Below are 17,543 nucleotides of genomic sequence, written 5' to 3' on the forward strand. Positions count from 1 at the left end.
TATTACTTATTTTTACCTGATGGAAACATTTGAAAATATATATATATTTGTGTTGTGGGAATCTTTAAAATCAGAGGGTTTTGGAAAAGCTGCAAAAGGCAAGCTTCAAAAATAGCAGAATTGTGATTAGAGCTAAGTAGTAGCTATGAGATAGGTCAGCAAAAAATTATGTAAAAAGTAAAAAAGAAAAGACAAATAGAACAAGTCTGTGTATTAATGCTTGTCTAGAATAACTCCCTAAGCTACAGAAAAGTATATCTAGTGAAATATCAGGAAGTTTTAAGCTTAATAATGGAGCTCTGTGCATTGTGTTTTAAGGCTTACAAGCAGGTGGTTTATTCAAAATTAGCAAGCATTGTTTTAACCAAAGGGATTTTTGCTTATGGTGATTGGATAGAACTACTGTCAATATGCTTTTGCTTTGTGTGATTGGTCAAAACATTTTTAAAGTAAGTTGTAACATTAAGTTCTTTATCTGCAGCCTAGGATGTGAGCTGATGGCATCTTCCCATTGTCATAACCATGTAATGAGAGTGATGCTGGAAAATACAACAGCTCAAAGCACATTCCTAGTAGTCCCATCCCATTTGTGATTTGTAAATAGCCACTGGTCAACGATATATGTATCTAATAATGTACAGTGAGTGAGAGTTCACTTGTTCCTAGGAGCCAAAGATACCAAAATTATGGTCAGGACAGATCAAATTTTATGAAAAAATGAGGTCAATTTAAGAACTACTAATAATAGAATAATGGTAGAAGAATTGAAAATAAAGATGGAGGATTATAGCTGTCAGGCAAAATATTGTAAAAGTTTGTGGGTTTTGTACATAGAAATGCACTTTAAGCTTCTTTGCCTTTGTTGAGAAATAAGCAATAATGAAGAAAACTCCTGTATTTATGTTGCCAATCTGTACCTATTGTAAAAAGTTGTTCAGTGCTGAAGAAATCTTTAAGCACCAGGTGAAGTTGATTTTTGATTACTTGCAATGCACTGAGAAGCTGGAATTGGAAGCAATGGTCCATGAGCAGCACTTTTATAATGCCTTAGGTAGTGGGAACACTGTTAGTAGAGCTATACAAAAAAGGCATTCCAGAGGAATGTTATTCTGGCTTTCTGTTTGCTAGTACATCATTCTTTTGCTTGACATGGTTTGGTGTTACTTTGTTCCCTTTTATACATACAAAATAGATAGCACTGTTCAGATAGAAAGAAATTTTATTTCCTCCTAGAAATGTTCAGTTAAATTGCTTTGATAGAATTTCAATAGCCTTAGTTTGCTACTCTGTCTAAGGTTAAAGAAATTTTGGTCAGTTTCTCTTCTAACGATTTCAGAGCTAATTTCCAGTTTATTTTTCACCTTTGTCTTCTAGAGATTATTTCCATACTATGAACTCTCTTGATACCTTCTCTGAGAATTACATTAAACTGTAAATCAAGTAATTTTAATGATATGCTTTTATGGCTTCCCTTAATAATATTTCATGTTTATGTTTAAAATGAATTGTGTGATATGCGGTTCTTGGACATCCTAATATAAAGTATTTCATTTTCAAAGACTTTTTCCAATATTTTTTAAGTTCCAGAAGACCCACCACAGAATTTTGCCAAGAGCAACATTACAGCAAAATCTTTCTCAGTAATGTGGGACCCACCAACCATAGTAACAGGGAAATTCAGTTACAGAGTTGAGCTGTATGGACCATCTGGTAAGTCAGAGTTGATGTTACCATTTCTTTTGATTTTTTGTGATTATTTCCTTATACATTCATCTGGGCCTGCCAATCAAAAATGGATAATCAAAAGCAGTGTTATAGATCCCTTTTTACTATTATATGTTTTAATGGTTTGTAGATTAATTTTAAGGGAAAAGTCAGTCCATCACAAGGAAGAGTATAAAGTTAAATTCACATTAGATATTCCTAGGAAAGGAGAAAATCAATTTCTCCTGAGTCTTTCAGGAGATGACAGGTTAAGCAAAGCTGAATTGCTGTGCTTATACACCTAAATCTTTACTTTTTTTTTTTTTTTTCTTTCTGTTAAAGATTTCTGGACATTTTTCATTCTTATGCAGTATGCATTCAACTCTTTAAGTATGTTTTGATATTTTTGTAATTTTTTTGAGTTCAGACATATATAGATACAGAAATTATAGAACTGTCTGTCGTTAAGTAAGACATAAGCAGTATTAATGTTTTTATGGAACCACACAGGAAAAGTAGATACATTTTTAAAAATCTCTTCCTCTTAAAACCCACACCTTCTTGAAGTGGCTTGTTTGTTTGTTGGTTGGTTTGTTGTTTTATTCAGCATTATTCCTCTAAAGTTTATTCTTGATTAGCCTTTCTCCAAACAAACTTGTCCTTCCATTTGTTCATCATACTAGAAAGTAGCCATGGGCTACTTTCTCTGCTTTGTCTACTACTACTCTTTTAGACCAAAAATCTCTTTGTTTTTCATTCCAGGTCATGTTCTGGATAACAGTACAAAAGACCTTAAGTTTGTGTTTAGTAACCTTGTTCCCTTTACAACGTACGACGTGTACGTCAGTGCTGAGACAAGCGCTGGGGTGGGGCCAAAGACCAACCTCACAGTTTTCACTCCTGCAGATGGTAAGTGAGCATAGAGACCCAAAACAAATGGATTGAACGTGATAAAGCATTTCAGTTTTCCCTTCAGAGCCTCAAAGGTACTTTGCAAAGGAGAGAATGGATGTAAGAGCCCTACAAGAGAGGAAAAGAAAATAAATCAGCTGAATATTATTATGACTTTTTTTTTTTGTCGAGTTCATACTCTGTCAGTACATTTATCCGCTATCAAAGGCCTTCAGAGATGGTGAAAGAAATGTAATGTGTTTCTAACAAAAGTAGTTAATTTTAGGTACAGTAATGAAGTTGCAGGGCCCCCTCTGCCCCGTTAGGTGGCAGCAAAAGGAAAAGAAAGTGCAGGGCAGATTCCGGCTGCTGGCTCGTTCAGCCCCCTGTTCCTTAGGAAACCTCTCCTTTGACCCATCCTCACCAAATCCAAGGCCCCGTCTGTGATGGAGCCACCCTCAGCAGTGAGGCAGGCTTGGCTCTGCCTCTGAGCCCTCGGTCCTGTGGAATTGCGCTCCCAAATACCCAACTCACCAGGTTAGAGTCCTTGGATGCATGAAACGCGGCTTTATCTCACATATATGTGAGATTGTTGGTCAGCATTTGAGGATGCAAGGAGGAAAAATTGAGAGTTGGTGTGTAATAGAGAGGCAGTCTCAAGATGGTTTTTTCTGTCTTACATTTGTGCCGCACAACACAAATTTAGAAAATCTCTGCCTCAGGGATTGCTGGCAATGTTTGTTGTCAAGGTGCAACACAATATAAAACATATCTTTATTTATTTATCATATTCTTTCCTGAATGATCTTCTTCAGGCAGCTCTCAGAGACAATTTCCAGAGATGACCCACCTGACTACAGGTGCTCATCTTTTGTTGAAATGCGCTGTCAGATTCCAAAAGGAATTTTGGTGGGTTTGGGGTATTTTAGGCATAACACAGAGTGTCTTATTTTAATGCCAAATATAAAAATCCTCCTTATACAAGTAATTTCAAAAAGGTCTTATATTGAAGTACATTAGGAAAAAAATTCTTTTTGTATCAAATCTGAATATAAATGTATTTTACCTCTGGTGGTCCTATGGAAATTACAATATAATTAAGACTGAATCTTTACTGAAGAAATTATATAAACTATATACTTTCTATCTATGATATATATATTATATCTATTTTACAGACATATATAATATATATAGTATAAGTAAAATTATATAAACCTTTTGTAAAGGGGAAATTAACAAGCTGTATCACATTAATTTTTTCCCCAGATTTTTTACTTCATTCTTCTATGGCTTTGATGATTTTAGAGTTAACCTTTTATTTTTAAGAATGCTTAAGAGTCCATATAGAAAAATAGCAAAGGTTTTCTTGATTCCAAGCAAGTAGACCTCAGTAGAGCAATCCTGGTTTACATCACCTAAGTCTCTGACCATACTCATACAGGTCTTATGTGTTAAAAAGAGTCTGCATATTTTTAGAATTGTAACTTGTTTGCTAAGAAAACGTGTGAACTAAGTCTCTACCCTGCACAGGGTCAACTCAAAAGATAAGGATGTGAAATTGGATTGTCTGTTGTACTTTGAACACATTGCTGAAAAACCTCGTAATAATCACAAGTGTTTAATGAACTGAAATTTCTTCTTGAATATTCAGTCCCAGGTGCTGTATCAGATTTACAACTAGCAGAAGTGGAAGCCACATTATAAAAATTACTTGGAGGAAGCCACAACAACGAAATGGAATCATTACCCAGTACAGAGTTAAAGTACATGCACAGGCAACACTCACCACTCTGGAGAACACTATTCTTGGAGACAAAAATAAGGTACTATTTAATATTTTTTTAATATGGATTTTATGTTAGATTAAATTTGCTCTCTGCCTTATCTGACATTTACAGAATGAGCTAGCTCCCACAGATAAGTTGTGAATTTTTTTAAAAGCCGTCTTCCTCTGTCCACTCTCTTTCTCTGACTGTCTTTCAAAAAGATTCCAATAATGCTGTTTCCACAACATGAAAAATTAAATCATTCTGGTAAAATGATTTAGTTGCTGAAGGCAGGAAGCCACAGCCCACAGCCCTTGAGTTCTTTGCAGCCCAGGGTGGCCAGACTGTAAGGAGTAAAGAATTAGGTGCCTAGATTGATACAGAGCCACTCAGTCAAACCTCTAGAAGATGTGAGTACAAACCCTGTGAATTCAGCAGAAGTGTCCAAAGGCTAGCTAAGTGTTTTACTAGCAAGGCAGACAGGCTTAGACATTTCTGCCTCCTTTTATATCCTTAAATTCACATGTGTGATGCTACATGGTCAGCTCCATGCTGTTGTTGCATACTAAGGATATCTGTGCACATCCATGGGATCATATCTCTGGGGAGACTTAGGCTGTCAATCAGTCTAGTTTGTGATTTTGGGTGCTGATGTGCTTCACATGCTTAGAGCAGCTCTGAGTATGCTGCAAAGAGCTGCAGAACCTTAGCAAACATTCAGCTTAGGATTGAATTCTTTCTGGGTAGGGATTTTTGGGCTGAATTTTGGGAACAGGTGCCCAAAGTCTGCATAATTCCTTATTTTTTCAGACAGTGATGTCTTTCACTGGATCTGAATTGGAATCTAAGTTTTGATGTAGGGCTCAAGGAAGGAGTTCACTTTCAAGTTGAATTATGTACATTAAATAGAGCCCTGGAGTCAAATGTTAAATAAGGAGCAATGAGGAAAAAAACTAGGATAAGGATCCATTCATTAAACCAGGCAGGCATCCTTGGAAAAGGAAAGTATTTAACTCTGTAATTAAAGATTGTATCATAGTCCAGACACAAAAATTTAAAGTAGTGTGCACAAAAAGTGTTTTGGTGATGGAATTTCCTAATTTTTGAGTTCTTAGTGCAGTATCATTGCTGCTTTATTAAAATTTATTGAATGTAATTTTCTAATTAAAAAGCAAAGCAAATCATAAACCTTGCTTTATCTAGAACCGCGCTGACCACAGCTTAGAGCAGCTACAGAGCTCGAACTGGCAGACCCACTGTGCTAATGGTACTCAAAAACCAATAGCAATAAAAAGCTGTTGTCTTATGTGTGGAAAATCCTCATAAGCAAAAAGTATTTCCATGTGGCCTACTCCATTTTGCTAGAAAATGCTGGTGAAGATGAATCATCCACAGTTTTTACTTCTTGATACTTAGGTGAGATTGATGCTCTGTCTGTGCCTGTGGCTAATGTACCTCGTGTTAAAGGAGTAAAAATGTGGCTTTGCCCTTTCTCTGCCCAGAGTCCATAGGGAAAGGACTAATGTGTATTAGTTACATCACTGTAAAAACATGTCTTTCTGGCAATGAAGTAGGCCAAATGTGTGAGTGTTCCAGATGACTGCAGAGCAATTCAGAGATACTCAGGTCCTGGATTTGGTCCCACATTTTGAAGGGGCATGAAGATCTGGTACTAACACACCGTTTTGTACCTATGCTTTAGCCTCTCTCTCTTTTTCTGCTTTTGTTTCTCCTCTCTTTGTTGTTCTTGCTCCACTTATATCCGCTGCCATCCCTTTCCAACATTTTTTCTTTGCATCTTCTGTCCTATGGGCCCCTATATCATTTTTCCTCCCCTATAATCTCCCTTTTCACATTTATACATCCTCATTTTTCTTTCCCCTTTATTTCATCAGCTTCTGGTTTTCTCCCTTTCATTTCCTCTCAGAGATCTAGTCATCTAATCCTTTTCTTGAGGGACTGTAAGGGACATCTGAAGTCTTCTTGTTTTCAATGCCTGCTGCCTTCTTTCAGGATAAAGTTAGTACAAATAAAATCTCCCAAGTTCAAATTGTATCTATTCAATATAGCTCTAAAAAATTATAGCTGTAAAATTAAAGGCCTTACTTTAAAATTGCCACATTAATATAAAATATATATTTTAACAATTGTTTTTAAGAAAAAAAAATTGTGGTGTTTGATTAAACGATAACCAGAATAAAATGTTGCAGGCTCCTGGCAGCTGAGCATTTTTATGACAAAGCTTACATTTTAAAAATTATTCTAATGATCAATAATGTTTGTATGCCAAAATTTATATAGTACTTACATGCATGTGCAAACATACAGATATCATTTCTATATTATATATAAATTTAATGAAATAATTTAATGATGACTAGGTTTGTGATTTCTTTTTATATTTCTAATTTATAGTACCTGATTGATTCTTTGGAACCATACACAATAAAAGAAAATATCAAACCTTCTTCTCCCCCTTGGAATTCAATGGAAGCAGACAATGATTTATATGAAGGTTCAGCTGAAATGTTTTCCAGCATTCAGACAGCTTCCCCAGTAATATTTACAAGTGTATCTGGTGATAATTTGCCTGATATAAATGGAGCTACAGAACTACGTTCTGCTTTGGGTAAGATATTTTAGGGTATTTTTCTACCTGCTTCTTTGTGCTGAAGCACCCCCATCACTGTCCCAGATATGATCTTTAGCACATGGTTCAAGCAAATTATAAATGGGTCATTTGCTGGAGTCAGATTTTTTTTACTACCAAATAACCTTCAGAAGCAAATGGGAATGCCACACAGGCAGGAACTAGCCCCTTGTCACCCAGCTGACCTTCTTCCTAGTGAAAGGAGCACCCGAAAGCCATCAGCCAAGCTGCATAGACAATCAGTTATTACAGTTGCCAAAGCAGGTGTGATTGTCAGGGATTAACATATCTCCAAGCCCTTCAGAGACCTTGATTTTTCTAAGCCTTTTGACTAATAGGTTTTCAAATGTCAGTGAAGGTAAATAGGTCAAAAAGTTACAACTTTGCTGTATGGGTTACAAACAGGTGGAGATGACCCCATGACATGGTGATGTCGTTAGTGAGTACACTTGTTCTGCATTATCAATGGACCACTGTTTCTTTACCAAGTATGGATATTTACAAATCATTAAGCAGCCCTCAGCTGACAGGCAGGGATTTCAAATACCACTCTAAATTTTTGCAGTGTTTTGAGCAGTAGGGAGAAAAGAAAAGTGTTTTTTTAATTTTAATGATTAAATTAAGTCACTGAATTAATCTATATGACGAGTATCTAAAACCAGAATTCAATCCTTTCTTTTAAACGACAGTGGATATTTTCTGTGCTATGTTAATCCTGAAGAATCTTCTTTGTCATACACAGGAAATGTGCAGTATTTTAAATGTAAATCTTCTTTTTATGGCCTCATTCAGTTTGAAGTATTGAGTTGCTAAAAGTTGCCTGTGCTACCAAAAATTTATTTCAGCCAGTGTCTGTTGTGATCTACCATCCAAATATTGTTTTATAGGAGTTATTATAGTAGTTAAAGCTGTTGACAGCCACATTTTCAACAGGGTCTGATGATTTTTCAATGCCTTCATTTTAAATGCCATTTTCACTGAATTCTGAGCCTGATATTCAGGTATGTGAAGTGCCCGCACCTTTTCATGTTGCACTGGCACAGTGACTGCTTTATAGCAGATGGTTTTGGATTGTGGCTGACTTTGAACTTTATTTTGAGTGCACCAAACTCTCTTTGTGGGCATGCATGAATTCATCATTCTACTGACCAAAACTCTTCTGGTAAAAATTCCAGGGTGAAGGGATCTGTAAAGGCAGCCTTTCCAAGTATTGTTGTTCTAGCGCCATTGGGAGAGCAAGGAAGATGGAATTTGTCTTTCTTGATGAAAACTATTTACAACCCCTCAAAAAATCCATCAGTCAAGGAGCCATTGTTCTGAAATCATTGGAGAGACGAGACCTTATACAAAAGTACCCTTTCCTATTTTCTAGAGGATTACTCACAAAACCTCACAATTCTGCTAATTTCACCTAGGCCAATCTATCTATTGTACACATGAAATAGTACAATATAGGGAGTTGAGAGGTTGAATGCAGTTTTTTCTTATTTTTTATAATTGACAGGTAAATTAATTCTTTGAGAATAAAGTAGTTCCAGGTTGTAATGCCAATGTGAATCTATAAGAAATAAAATTACTTTATGAGTAAGCAGCTATTTCTCTCTTTTTACACATAGATAATCAATATAATATTGACATTTTGGCTGAAGAACTGTCATATGTTATAAAGGGCCTCACACCTTTCACAGATTACACAATTAGTGTGTCTGCTTTCACTCCTGTTGGAGAAGGACCACCATCAGTTCTTACAGTCAGGACAAGTGAACAAGGTAAATTGTATTACCAAAGTTGACATACATGACTTATTTCACTGAATGTTTGAATTTTTTGCTAATTTATTTACTTACTGTGTGTTTTTGTGTTTTTGTTTAAGTCCCAAGCTCAGTTCAAAATATATTTTACAAGAATCTTAGCTCCTCCTCTGTTTTACTGTATTGGGATCCTCCAGCAAATCCTAATGGGAAAATTATTCATTATACTGTTTATGCAATGGAACTGGATACAAAAAGAGCATTTCATGAAAAAACTTCAAACAACAGCTTACTTATGACAGGTAAAACGTCATTTAATTTAAAAAAATATAAAAATTTAAACTTGCAAGTGCAGTTTACAAACTTCTTTTCTCCAATTTTATATAATGTAGCCATTTGAAATATATGTGGATCAAATCTCACCCATGTCCACACACACACACAACAAAACTATGTGTAAAAACAAGGTTGGGACACTACTCAGACTTGTCTACTGTGGAGGAATATTTAGGGTATGTGAAATGGTAGAAGAGGGCTGGTTAAGATAAACAATAATTTTTGAAATAGTACAAGCAGTAATCTGTGAAATGGATTTCCCCTAGGAATATTTACCTCAGTCTCCTGTTTTCCCATGGTAAATTATTCCTCAATTGTCAAGTCTTTTTCAGATTTGAATTTTTTTCACAATATTTTTCTGACATTAATAAAAATTTTCTTATTTTAAGGCTGCAATTTCCATAGTAATTGAAGCAAAAATATTCCTAATGGAGTTTCATTTAATCATTGATGCTATTCAGAATAAAGCATACAGATGAAACCCCCATATTTGGATGTTCATATATGAATCCTTTGAATTTCTTGACAAATTCTTTAAGTAATTTATAGTGTTGAAGCTGGCTGACTTACTTAAAATCTGTTGATTTAACTGCATGCCTGTTTGACTGTCACCAAATAAATGGTATCGTACATATTTTTTTAATGTATAAAAACTCTCTGTGTATAAAAAACTCTCTGAACAGTATCCAGTACTATAGTTTTATAAGTACCTATGACAAAAGAAGTTAACAGTCTTGTTTACAAAGTTTAGAGTCAAGATGTTTTAAATTAATCTTTTCAGGTTTAAAAAAGTACACAAATTATAAAATGAGAGTGGCAGCCTCTACTGCAGTTGGAGAAAGTGCTTTGACTGAAGAGAATGAGGTGTTTGTGCGAACCCCTGAGGACGGTAATACACAGTTTGCAATGATGATTTGTTTTCTGTACTGAAGTTTGTGTCTGTTCAAAAAGAAGACTAGCACATAAAAAAAAGGGGGAACAAAGAGTATAGATAAAACCAATGTTGAAACTATTAATCTTCTATCAGTCAGTGACTTCATTCAGATCATTTTTAGGTAAGTGCCAAAAAAATAATAATGAAAGCTGTGGCATGACCTGCAATCAACTGATTTCAAATGTGATAGACAAACAGAAGGAAAGCTGCAGAACTTAGACTCCCTCTCTCAAAACAATGTTTCCCTAGCACCCATTTAAATCATAAACTTTATGATTCAATTTTATCTTTTTTTTGTTATCATGTGTAAATTAGGTTGGTTTGGAAGCATATTGGCATTTCAACAATTCAGAGGCCATATTTTTATTTCTAGGCAAAGATGCTGATAAAGTAAAGTTTTTTTAATGCTGAATATAATAAGCAGTTGGTTTTGTATAGGTTTTATTAATTTTAAGGCTGGTCAATAATTTTAATGCCAGGTATAATACTACATTACAAAGATTTTTTAATCTTCCTTTTTTACTTGCAAGGCAATTTCAACACATGAAGGCACTGGGGCAAGAGCTTGAGCTGTCATTGGCTTCTGCAAAGAAAACGTGGGAATTGGATTTGCAGAGCAGAGCCATGAATATTAGTCATTTCTTGTTTACATCACGTTTGTATTTTCACTGGTTTCACCAGTTATTTCCAGATTTACTGAAGTAGTGCAGAGAGTGATTGTCCAATTGTCGTTTATCTCTCTCGTTTTCAAGTGTACTACAATACAAGAAAAATAATTGAGTGTCAATAAAGGAGAGAAAATGACTACAGGATTAAAAATTGTGGGTATTTATGAAGCTTAGGTGATTTGAATAACCACACAAAATATCAGATTAAATGGTGAAACTTAAAATAGTTGCAAATCTTTTTAATGCATCCTTTTAATTACATTCTCCTATGCTTTTAGTATTTTTACAGAAGAAAGGCATATCACAAGAGAAGAAAATTACTTACATAAGTAATTTTCTCTCTGAAAGCTTGAAATCCCTTGCCTGTGAGTGTTAAAGAAATTTTTTGTAGTAGAGTTTCTCTGTTCAGAGCCAACAGCCAACTGTTCATCCCTTCATAAAAGAGTCATGCAAGGCTTGAGGAAACTAGTGAGAAACCACCAAGAATTCTTGCCTTTTTATAAGGCTATCCATAATAGTTTATTTTCTCCTTCTTGTTGTTTAGCTTTATTGAAGTAATTCAGGCTGAGATTCATATGTCCTAATTTTAGCCAACCTAAAAAAGAAATTTGTTTGACTCTTGAAAGGAGAGATGCTTCCAAGTAAAAGATTCACTACAACTGTCTTAGATAGCTCACATTAGGATGGAAAAACTAGGCTGTTGCATTTAAATATTTTACCATGCCAGATAAATGGCAAAATACATTTAAATTAAAAATTAATCTTCTTCACATGGGAAATATTCATGTGGGTAGTCTTGTCATCCAGAGAGCAATGATCTGTTACAGTTAACACTTTCATGTGCTCAGAAATCAGGAGTGAAAGTGATCCGTGGGACCTTTTTGGCAAAAATAAAAAATTCATAATGAATTCTGAAATATCTGCAAATGGGTATTTGTACACAAACTGAATCCTATGATCCTGAGTAGGTAGTATATTTTTATCTTGATTTTACAGATTATTTCAGGGGTGAAGTGGTGAAGTTGACATTCAGAGCTGATTTTATTCACAAGTGCAGCCCACTCACTTCAACACTTCCATGTCTTATTAGCTCACTGGAGTCACATGAGCTCATACATTGCCAATAGATTGAGCCACACACCACCCTGGAGCTGGACTTGCTTTGTGCATGACCTTCACACCAGAGTGTGCAATATTTACACAGGGTTCTCTAAATGGAATTTAGTTACTCTGCATGCAGGCCCTTTCTTGGTTCAATAGTTGATTAAGTACTAAGGGTGGTTATTTACAACGAAAGCAGAGGACATTAATCCAAGTTTAAAGAACTGAATATGAAGAAGACAATGAGGGAATTTGAAGGATCAGTCTGCATGAGACTGGTAGAGAGAAGAAATTTTTTTCTTAGTAAGTTCGGTTCCAGATAGATTTAGAAGTGGATGAGAAAAGAAATTCCAGAAAAGCTAAAGTTTCATAATGCAAAAAGATGCCTAGTTTTATGGATAAAAAAGAGACATATCAAAATTAACTAAGGTAAGGCTTTGAGAAGGAGATTGAGAAAATAAGTATAGCTCTTTTGGTACAGTTGGGATCCAATGCCAGGATCCAATAGGTTTATGATCTCATCTCTGTATTCAATTATTTGAAAATGTTTTTTCTGATTTATGTGTTGCAGAACCAGATTCCCCTCCTCAAAACTTAGAATTAATAAATGTAACTGCTACAGAAATAAATCTGAGATGGTTACCACCTGAGCAGCCTAATGGTCTCATAACTCACTACGAAGTTCTGTACAGTGATTCCAACGAATTTTTTATTAAAAATGCCTCATCTACAAGTATATTACTAAGTGAAATGAAGCCATATACTCTCTACAACATCTCAGTAAGAGCATTCACCAGACTTGGCCATGGGAATCAGTCATCTTTTCCGCTTCTGGTCAGAACTTCTGAAACTGGTGAGTATTTTTTAAAAACTGAAATTTTTTTACAAGAAGTTGCTTTATGATAACCTTTGATGGCCAGGAGATAAGTTTCAATAATTTTAAAAGTATTTGCTTACTTTGCCAAGCAGTGAGTTTGAATCCCATTTTTCTCTTTTCTATACAAAGCAAAAGAGCAAGGCCAGGTGCTTGGTAAGGAATGGGGAGCCAAGAGCCCAGGGGTCCCTGGGCCAGCTGAGCAGAGGCCTCGCTAGCCAGGACTTGTCTCCCCGCCCTGCTGCAAAGCACATGGAGCAGGCAAGGCGCGGCAACCAGGGTTGGTCTGGAGTGCCAAACACCTCCTGCTGATGCAGCAGGTCTGAAGTCAAGCCAGGAAAGAAATTTCACAGGTTCAGTGACAGTAACCAAGCCAGACAGAGCCCAGTGCCAGTGGGGCAGGCCTGCAGAGGGGGAGCCAAGCTGAGGCTGGGCTGCCATGTCAGGCAGGGACTGTATCATTGGGACCATGGCCGAGCACAGACATGACAGTGATGAAGCTGAATTGATTTTTATAATTTTTTTTAATGACCTTGTTGGTACTGTGTGTGTCTAAGGGATTTTGATCTTCAAATTCAACCTATTTTAAAATGTATTTAATTAAAAAAAAATAGGTTACAAATCCAAATATTTACAATGTGTTTCATTGAAACCGGTTTATAAGAATTCTTTCCAAATCAATGAAACTGCCTGAAATCTTCTAAAATTTTTTTCTTCTAGTTCCTGCTTCTGCACCAGAAAACGTAACCTATAGGAACATCTCATCCATGGAAATTGAATTATCGTTTTTTCCACCGTCCATTCCCAATGGAATCATACAGGCCTACACAATATATCTCATGAGGACTAATGGGACTGAGCAAAGAGTTATAAACACTACCCTTCTGTCATTACATATTACAGGCCAGTATATAATGACCTGAAACCTAGGGCAACTGTGAGTTTGTCTGGGAAGTGTGCAACAGACAGAGATCTATTAGTTCATTGGTTGGACCTGACCCTTCTTGCCCTTACAGAAAATTTTTTGCTCCCTGTCCTGAGAAATAACTCGTCTTGTCATAGTGGGGTGAAATGGGCATTGAATGGTAGAGCCTAACATATATCTCACTGTATTTTAGGTGTTTAAAGTACAAGGAAATTCAATGGATATTGTTGCAGACCTATCATTGTAACAAAGTAAACCCTCAAGTCACCTGCATATCTTTCTGTTCTTATTCTGAATATATTCTGAATATATCTATTTCCACTCACCTTTTCATCTTTTCCTAAGTTCTGTCACTATTGCTAAGTTGTGTCACTATTGCACAGCAATCAGTTCTGGGGGCTCAGTACCTTCACTGCTACATTCAGAGTACAGCCAAGGACAAACTGCAAAGCATTCTAGGAATATGAAGTATAAACTCATAATTAGGGCTTTGCCCCTTCTTTTCCAAAATATTTTGTGTTCCAAGCTTTCCCAATGCTTATTTCAGTCTGTAATTACACAGATCAGTGTGATAGGCTTATTCACCACTTCAAAAATACTTGCAGTCTATTAAAAAAACAGTTTGTTCCATTGAATTGTTGTTTTATTGAATTATTCTTTTCTTTTGTTTAGATTTAAGTAAATATACAGAATATACTGTAGAAGTGTCTGCTAGTACCGCAATGGGAGAGGGTGTTCGTAGTTCACCTCTGCATATACTAACTGATGAAGATGGTAAGTCAGTACAGAAGTTTCAGTGCATCATTTAATACCTGCATTAATTTACTCTTAAACTTCATGTCAGTTGTTTTTAAGTTTCATGCACTTTTGTTGGCAGTTATATCTCTCCATTTCTGTCTGTACCTATGTATCTACACACAAACATATTTATCTATCCAACTATCTACCAATAAATTTATCAGTACAAGCTGTATGAAAGGTTGTAGTTGCTGTGCATGGATTTTTGATCTTACCAATATTTTATTAATCTGAAGTATCTTAATTTACTCATATTATTTTAATCTAATACATGACATAGTAGAATTATTTGGTTTTTCAGTCATGTGAGAGCTGGAGAAAGGGAAAACCACAAAAAGGAAGTTTGTATGGTCCAGGGACATTTCTGTGGGGTTTCTTGTATTATTCTAAATTGATGCATGTACAGGTACACATAGATAGATATGAAATTATTAATGTTATGAAAATGCCCAAAGTCCATCACCTGCAGCACTGGACTTACAAAGTGAGCTGGGGCATGTGCAGGCTGAGGGTAAAACACAGTTGTTGCAACACCTGTTAATTTTTACAGAAGGTAACAAACCAGTAGAGGAACCTTAAAATTTTACTTTCAGTACACAATATGTGTGAAGTTATCATTGTTCACCTCTCTAGTTCTTACAGGCAAATCCTGAAAAAAAAATTCCTAGCAAAAATCTTAACTTAGGTGCTGTGAGTCACATTTTGGAAAAGGCTGTGTCTGTTCTTCTCGTTTGCTTCAGGAGGAAATCTCTGGGAACCTACCTAAAGCAGCATTGACACAAGCAACTCAACAGCCACACCATCAGTAAAATATCTTTACTCAAGAGTTATTTTGCCGGAGCAAACTATAAAGAGCTAGATTGGATAAATCCAATTTTTTTAGCAGAGATTATGTTTATTTAGACCAATGTAGTTTCTATCTTTAGCAAAAAAAACCCAAGCAAACAAACAAACAGAAATTCCCTGAATAAGAATTGTAGAATTAACTAGACATGTCAAAAACATGATATTCACCATATGATAGGTCTTTTATTATATAGCCGCTGAGGATAATATAAGAAGTAAAATACAGCTGTCAACATTTTTTCACCAGTAAATACTGAATACTCACTAATGCACTGAATCTTTGTTCATGAAAAATGTAAAATAATTTTTTCTATAATATAAGGAGTTATAAAACCTTTATGCCAACTTTCAAGATAGTGAAAGGAACAAGAAGTGAAAAACAACAATATTTATAATACACCACATGTTCTGTATTTACAGGAACACAGTGTTCCAAGGCTCAGAACAAATGTTTCATAGATTTGTTAATAGTTATGCTCATATTTTCAATTTTCATGCATGACTACAGCTATGACCTGAATTTTTAGTGCATGATGCTCTTTGGTTTAATTTGAGAAAAACAAATGTAATTCTAATATTACTTCATAGTGATGCATAGGTCCATGAATCAAGATGCAGATAAAGATTAATTTCTCAATGACATGCTGATAATAAAGCAATATAATTTATGCATACATTAGTTATTTGTCCTCAGTAAAATTGATAAGAACCTTAGAATAAAGTCAAACGTGGTCTAACCTTTTCATTTATTTACAATGTTTCCCTGCAGGGTTGGGATATGGTATCATCTAGGGATCATCTTAAAATTAATATTAAAGAACTCAATGAATGCCTATTTTTTCATTTGCCCTTGTGACACGTTAAATCTATGAATGTGGTCCTTATTTGATGGAGTGACTAGATTTTACTGCTGTCTACTATCCCACTATTTTATCATCTCTCAATGCCATGCTTATCCACATTTCCACCTTTTGGTGCTTTGTATAATTCTTTACAGCACCTTTTTCTTCCTCAAGGGAACTATTATGCTGTATTTTACATGTGTTCATATCTATAAAGCTCTTGTTTTTCTTAGAAGGGAAAAAAAATTACAGCAATGTACTTGGGCAGTAGGTGAATCACTGTGACCTCGCCATTGCTCTGTTTTCTCATGAAGTACTTTTTCCATTGAATCACAGAAACAGATGTTCTAACAACACCATGCAAAATCTTCTTTTATCATCTGTCAGAAAAAGGAAAAGAAGCTGTGCCTCAACATTGGCTGATGGATACTGTACCAGTGTGGTACAAGGTCAACTTTCTATCACAAATAATTCAAAGCCTATTTAAGGTTGCTGTGTATCCCACCGATCCTCGGTGTTTAACAAGATGTTGTGTCCTATTCTCTCATTTTATAGCTCCAAGTTCTCCTCCACAAGCCCTCTCTGTAAAACAGTTGTTGGGTGTCACTGTGAAGTTGTCATGGAAACCTCCGCTGGAGCCAAATGGAATTATCCTCTATTACACAGTTTGTGTCTGGTAAGATTTTTCTGGAAGTACTTCTGAGGATAAATGTTAATCTGTAACCTATCAGGAATGTTAGGTTTTTGTTACACAATATGTTGAATACGTGTTTTGGGAGAACAAATATTCATCCAGCGCTTAAAATACTGGACTTTATATTAAAATTCAGAATAGCAAAAAACTGGGAGAATAATTTGAGCATTTTATAAGCATTTTCAACATTTTTTTCCAAAGGTTATGCATAGTAAGTGAACTCAGATTTAAACTAGAGCATGGTGCCTATTTCCATTATATTCTAATTGGGCCTGCTGCAAGGCAGGGTGCAGACCCATGCTGAATTATCAAGGAGATTTGAAATAGGCTTAAAATATAGAAATATTGCCTCCTTTTATAGACAGTGTATAAGAGCCAGGTTCAGAGTTTTTGTATGAGCTATCAATTTTTATGTCTACTGTTGTATTTTGTATTTATTTCTTTCATAGAAAGCACGTATTTTTAAGATAGTTTTTATTTATTATTTTTTAGTTTTTCCTATCTGGCCTTTTTTATTATTTTTTTTTCCTCCTGTCATATTTTTCACCTTTACAAAGGAGTTTTGTCACTTTAAAACTTGCAGCTTCTGTCCTATTCCTTGCAAAGCATAGTTTGGTCCAGTGATGTGCCATCTCTTCAAAGATCTATAACTTCTACTGGAAGTGAAAACGGTTTTTATTGATCACTTTTAATATATTGCATTTAAGTTTCACCATTTCATTGCCATTGCTAAGGTGCAGGAAGCAAATACTAAAGTACA

The 17,543-nt window shown here is 35.4% G+C and overlaps 1 protein-coding gene across 1 annotated transcript in view; it reads left to right on the forward strand.

Annotated features, from left to right (window-relative positions):
* PTPRQ (protein tyrosine phosphatase receptor type Q) overlaps positions 1–17,543 on the forward strand; it is a 99,156-nt gene that overhangs the window by 7,806 nt on the left and 73,807 nt on the right. The window contains 12 exon segments of the mRNA XM_009086994.4: positions 1,582–1,710; positions 2,467–2,613; positions 4,250–4,294; positions 4,297–4,428; positions 6,820–6,993; positions 8,631–8,783; positions 8,888–9,067; positions 9,883–9,990; positions 12,376–12,657; positions 13,399–13,581; positions 14,276–14,377; positions 16,645–16,765. Of these exon segments, the coding sequence (XP_009085242.3) occupies positions 1,582–1,710; positions 2,467–2,613; positions 4,250–4,294; positions 4,297–4,428; positions 6,820–6,993; positions 8,631–8,783; positions 8,888–9,067; positions 9,883–9,990; positions 12,376–12,657; positions 13,399–13,581; positions 14,276–14,377; positions 16,645–16,765 (1,756 nt within the window).

The sequence above is a fragment of the Serinus canaria genome, chromosome 1A, assembly GCF_022539315.1.
Source record: "Serinus canaria isolate serCan28SL12 chromosome 1A, serCan2020, whole genome shotgun sequence".
Lineage (NCBI taxonomy): Eukaryota > Metazoa > Chordata > Aves > Passeriformes > Fringillidae > Serinus > Serinus canaria.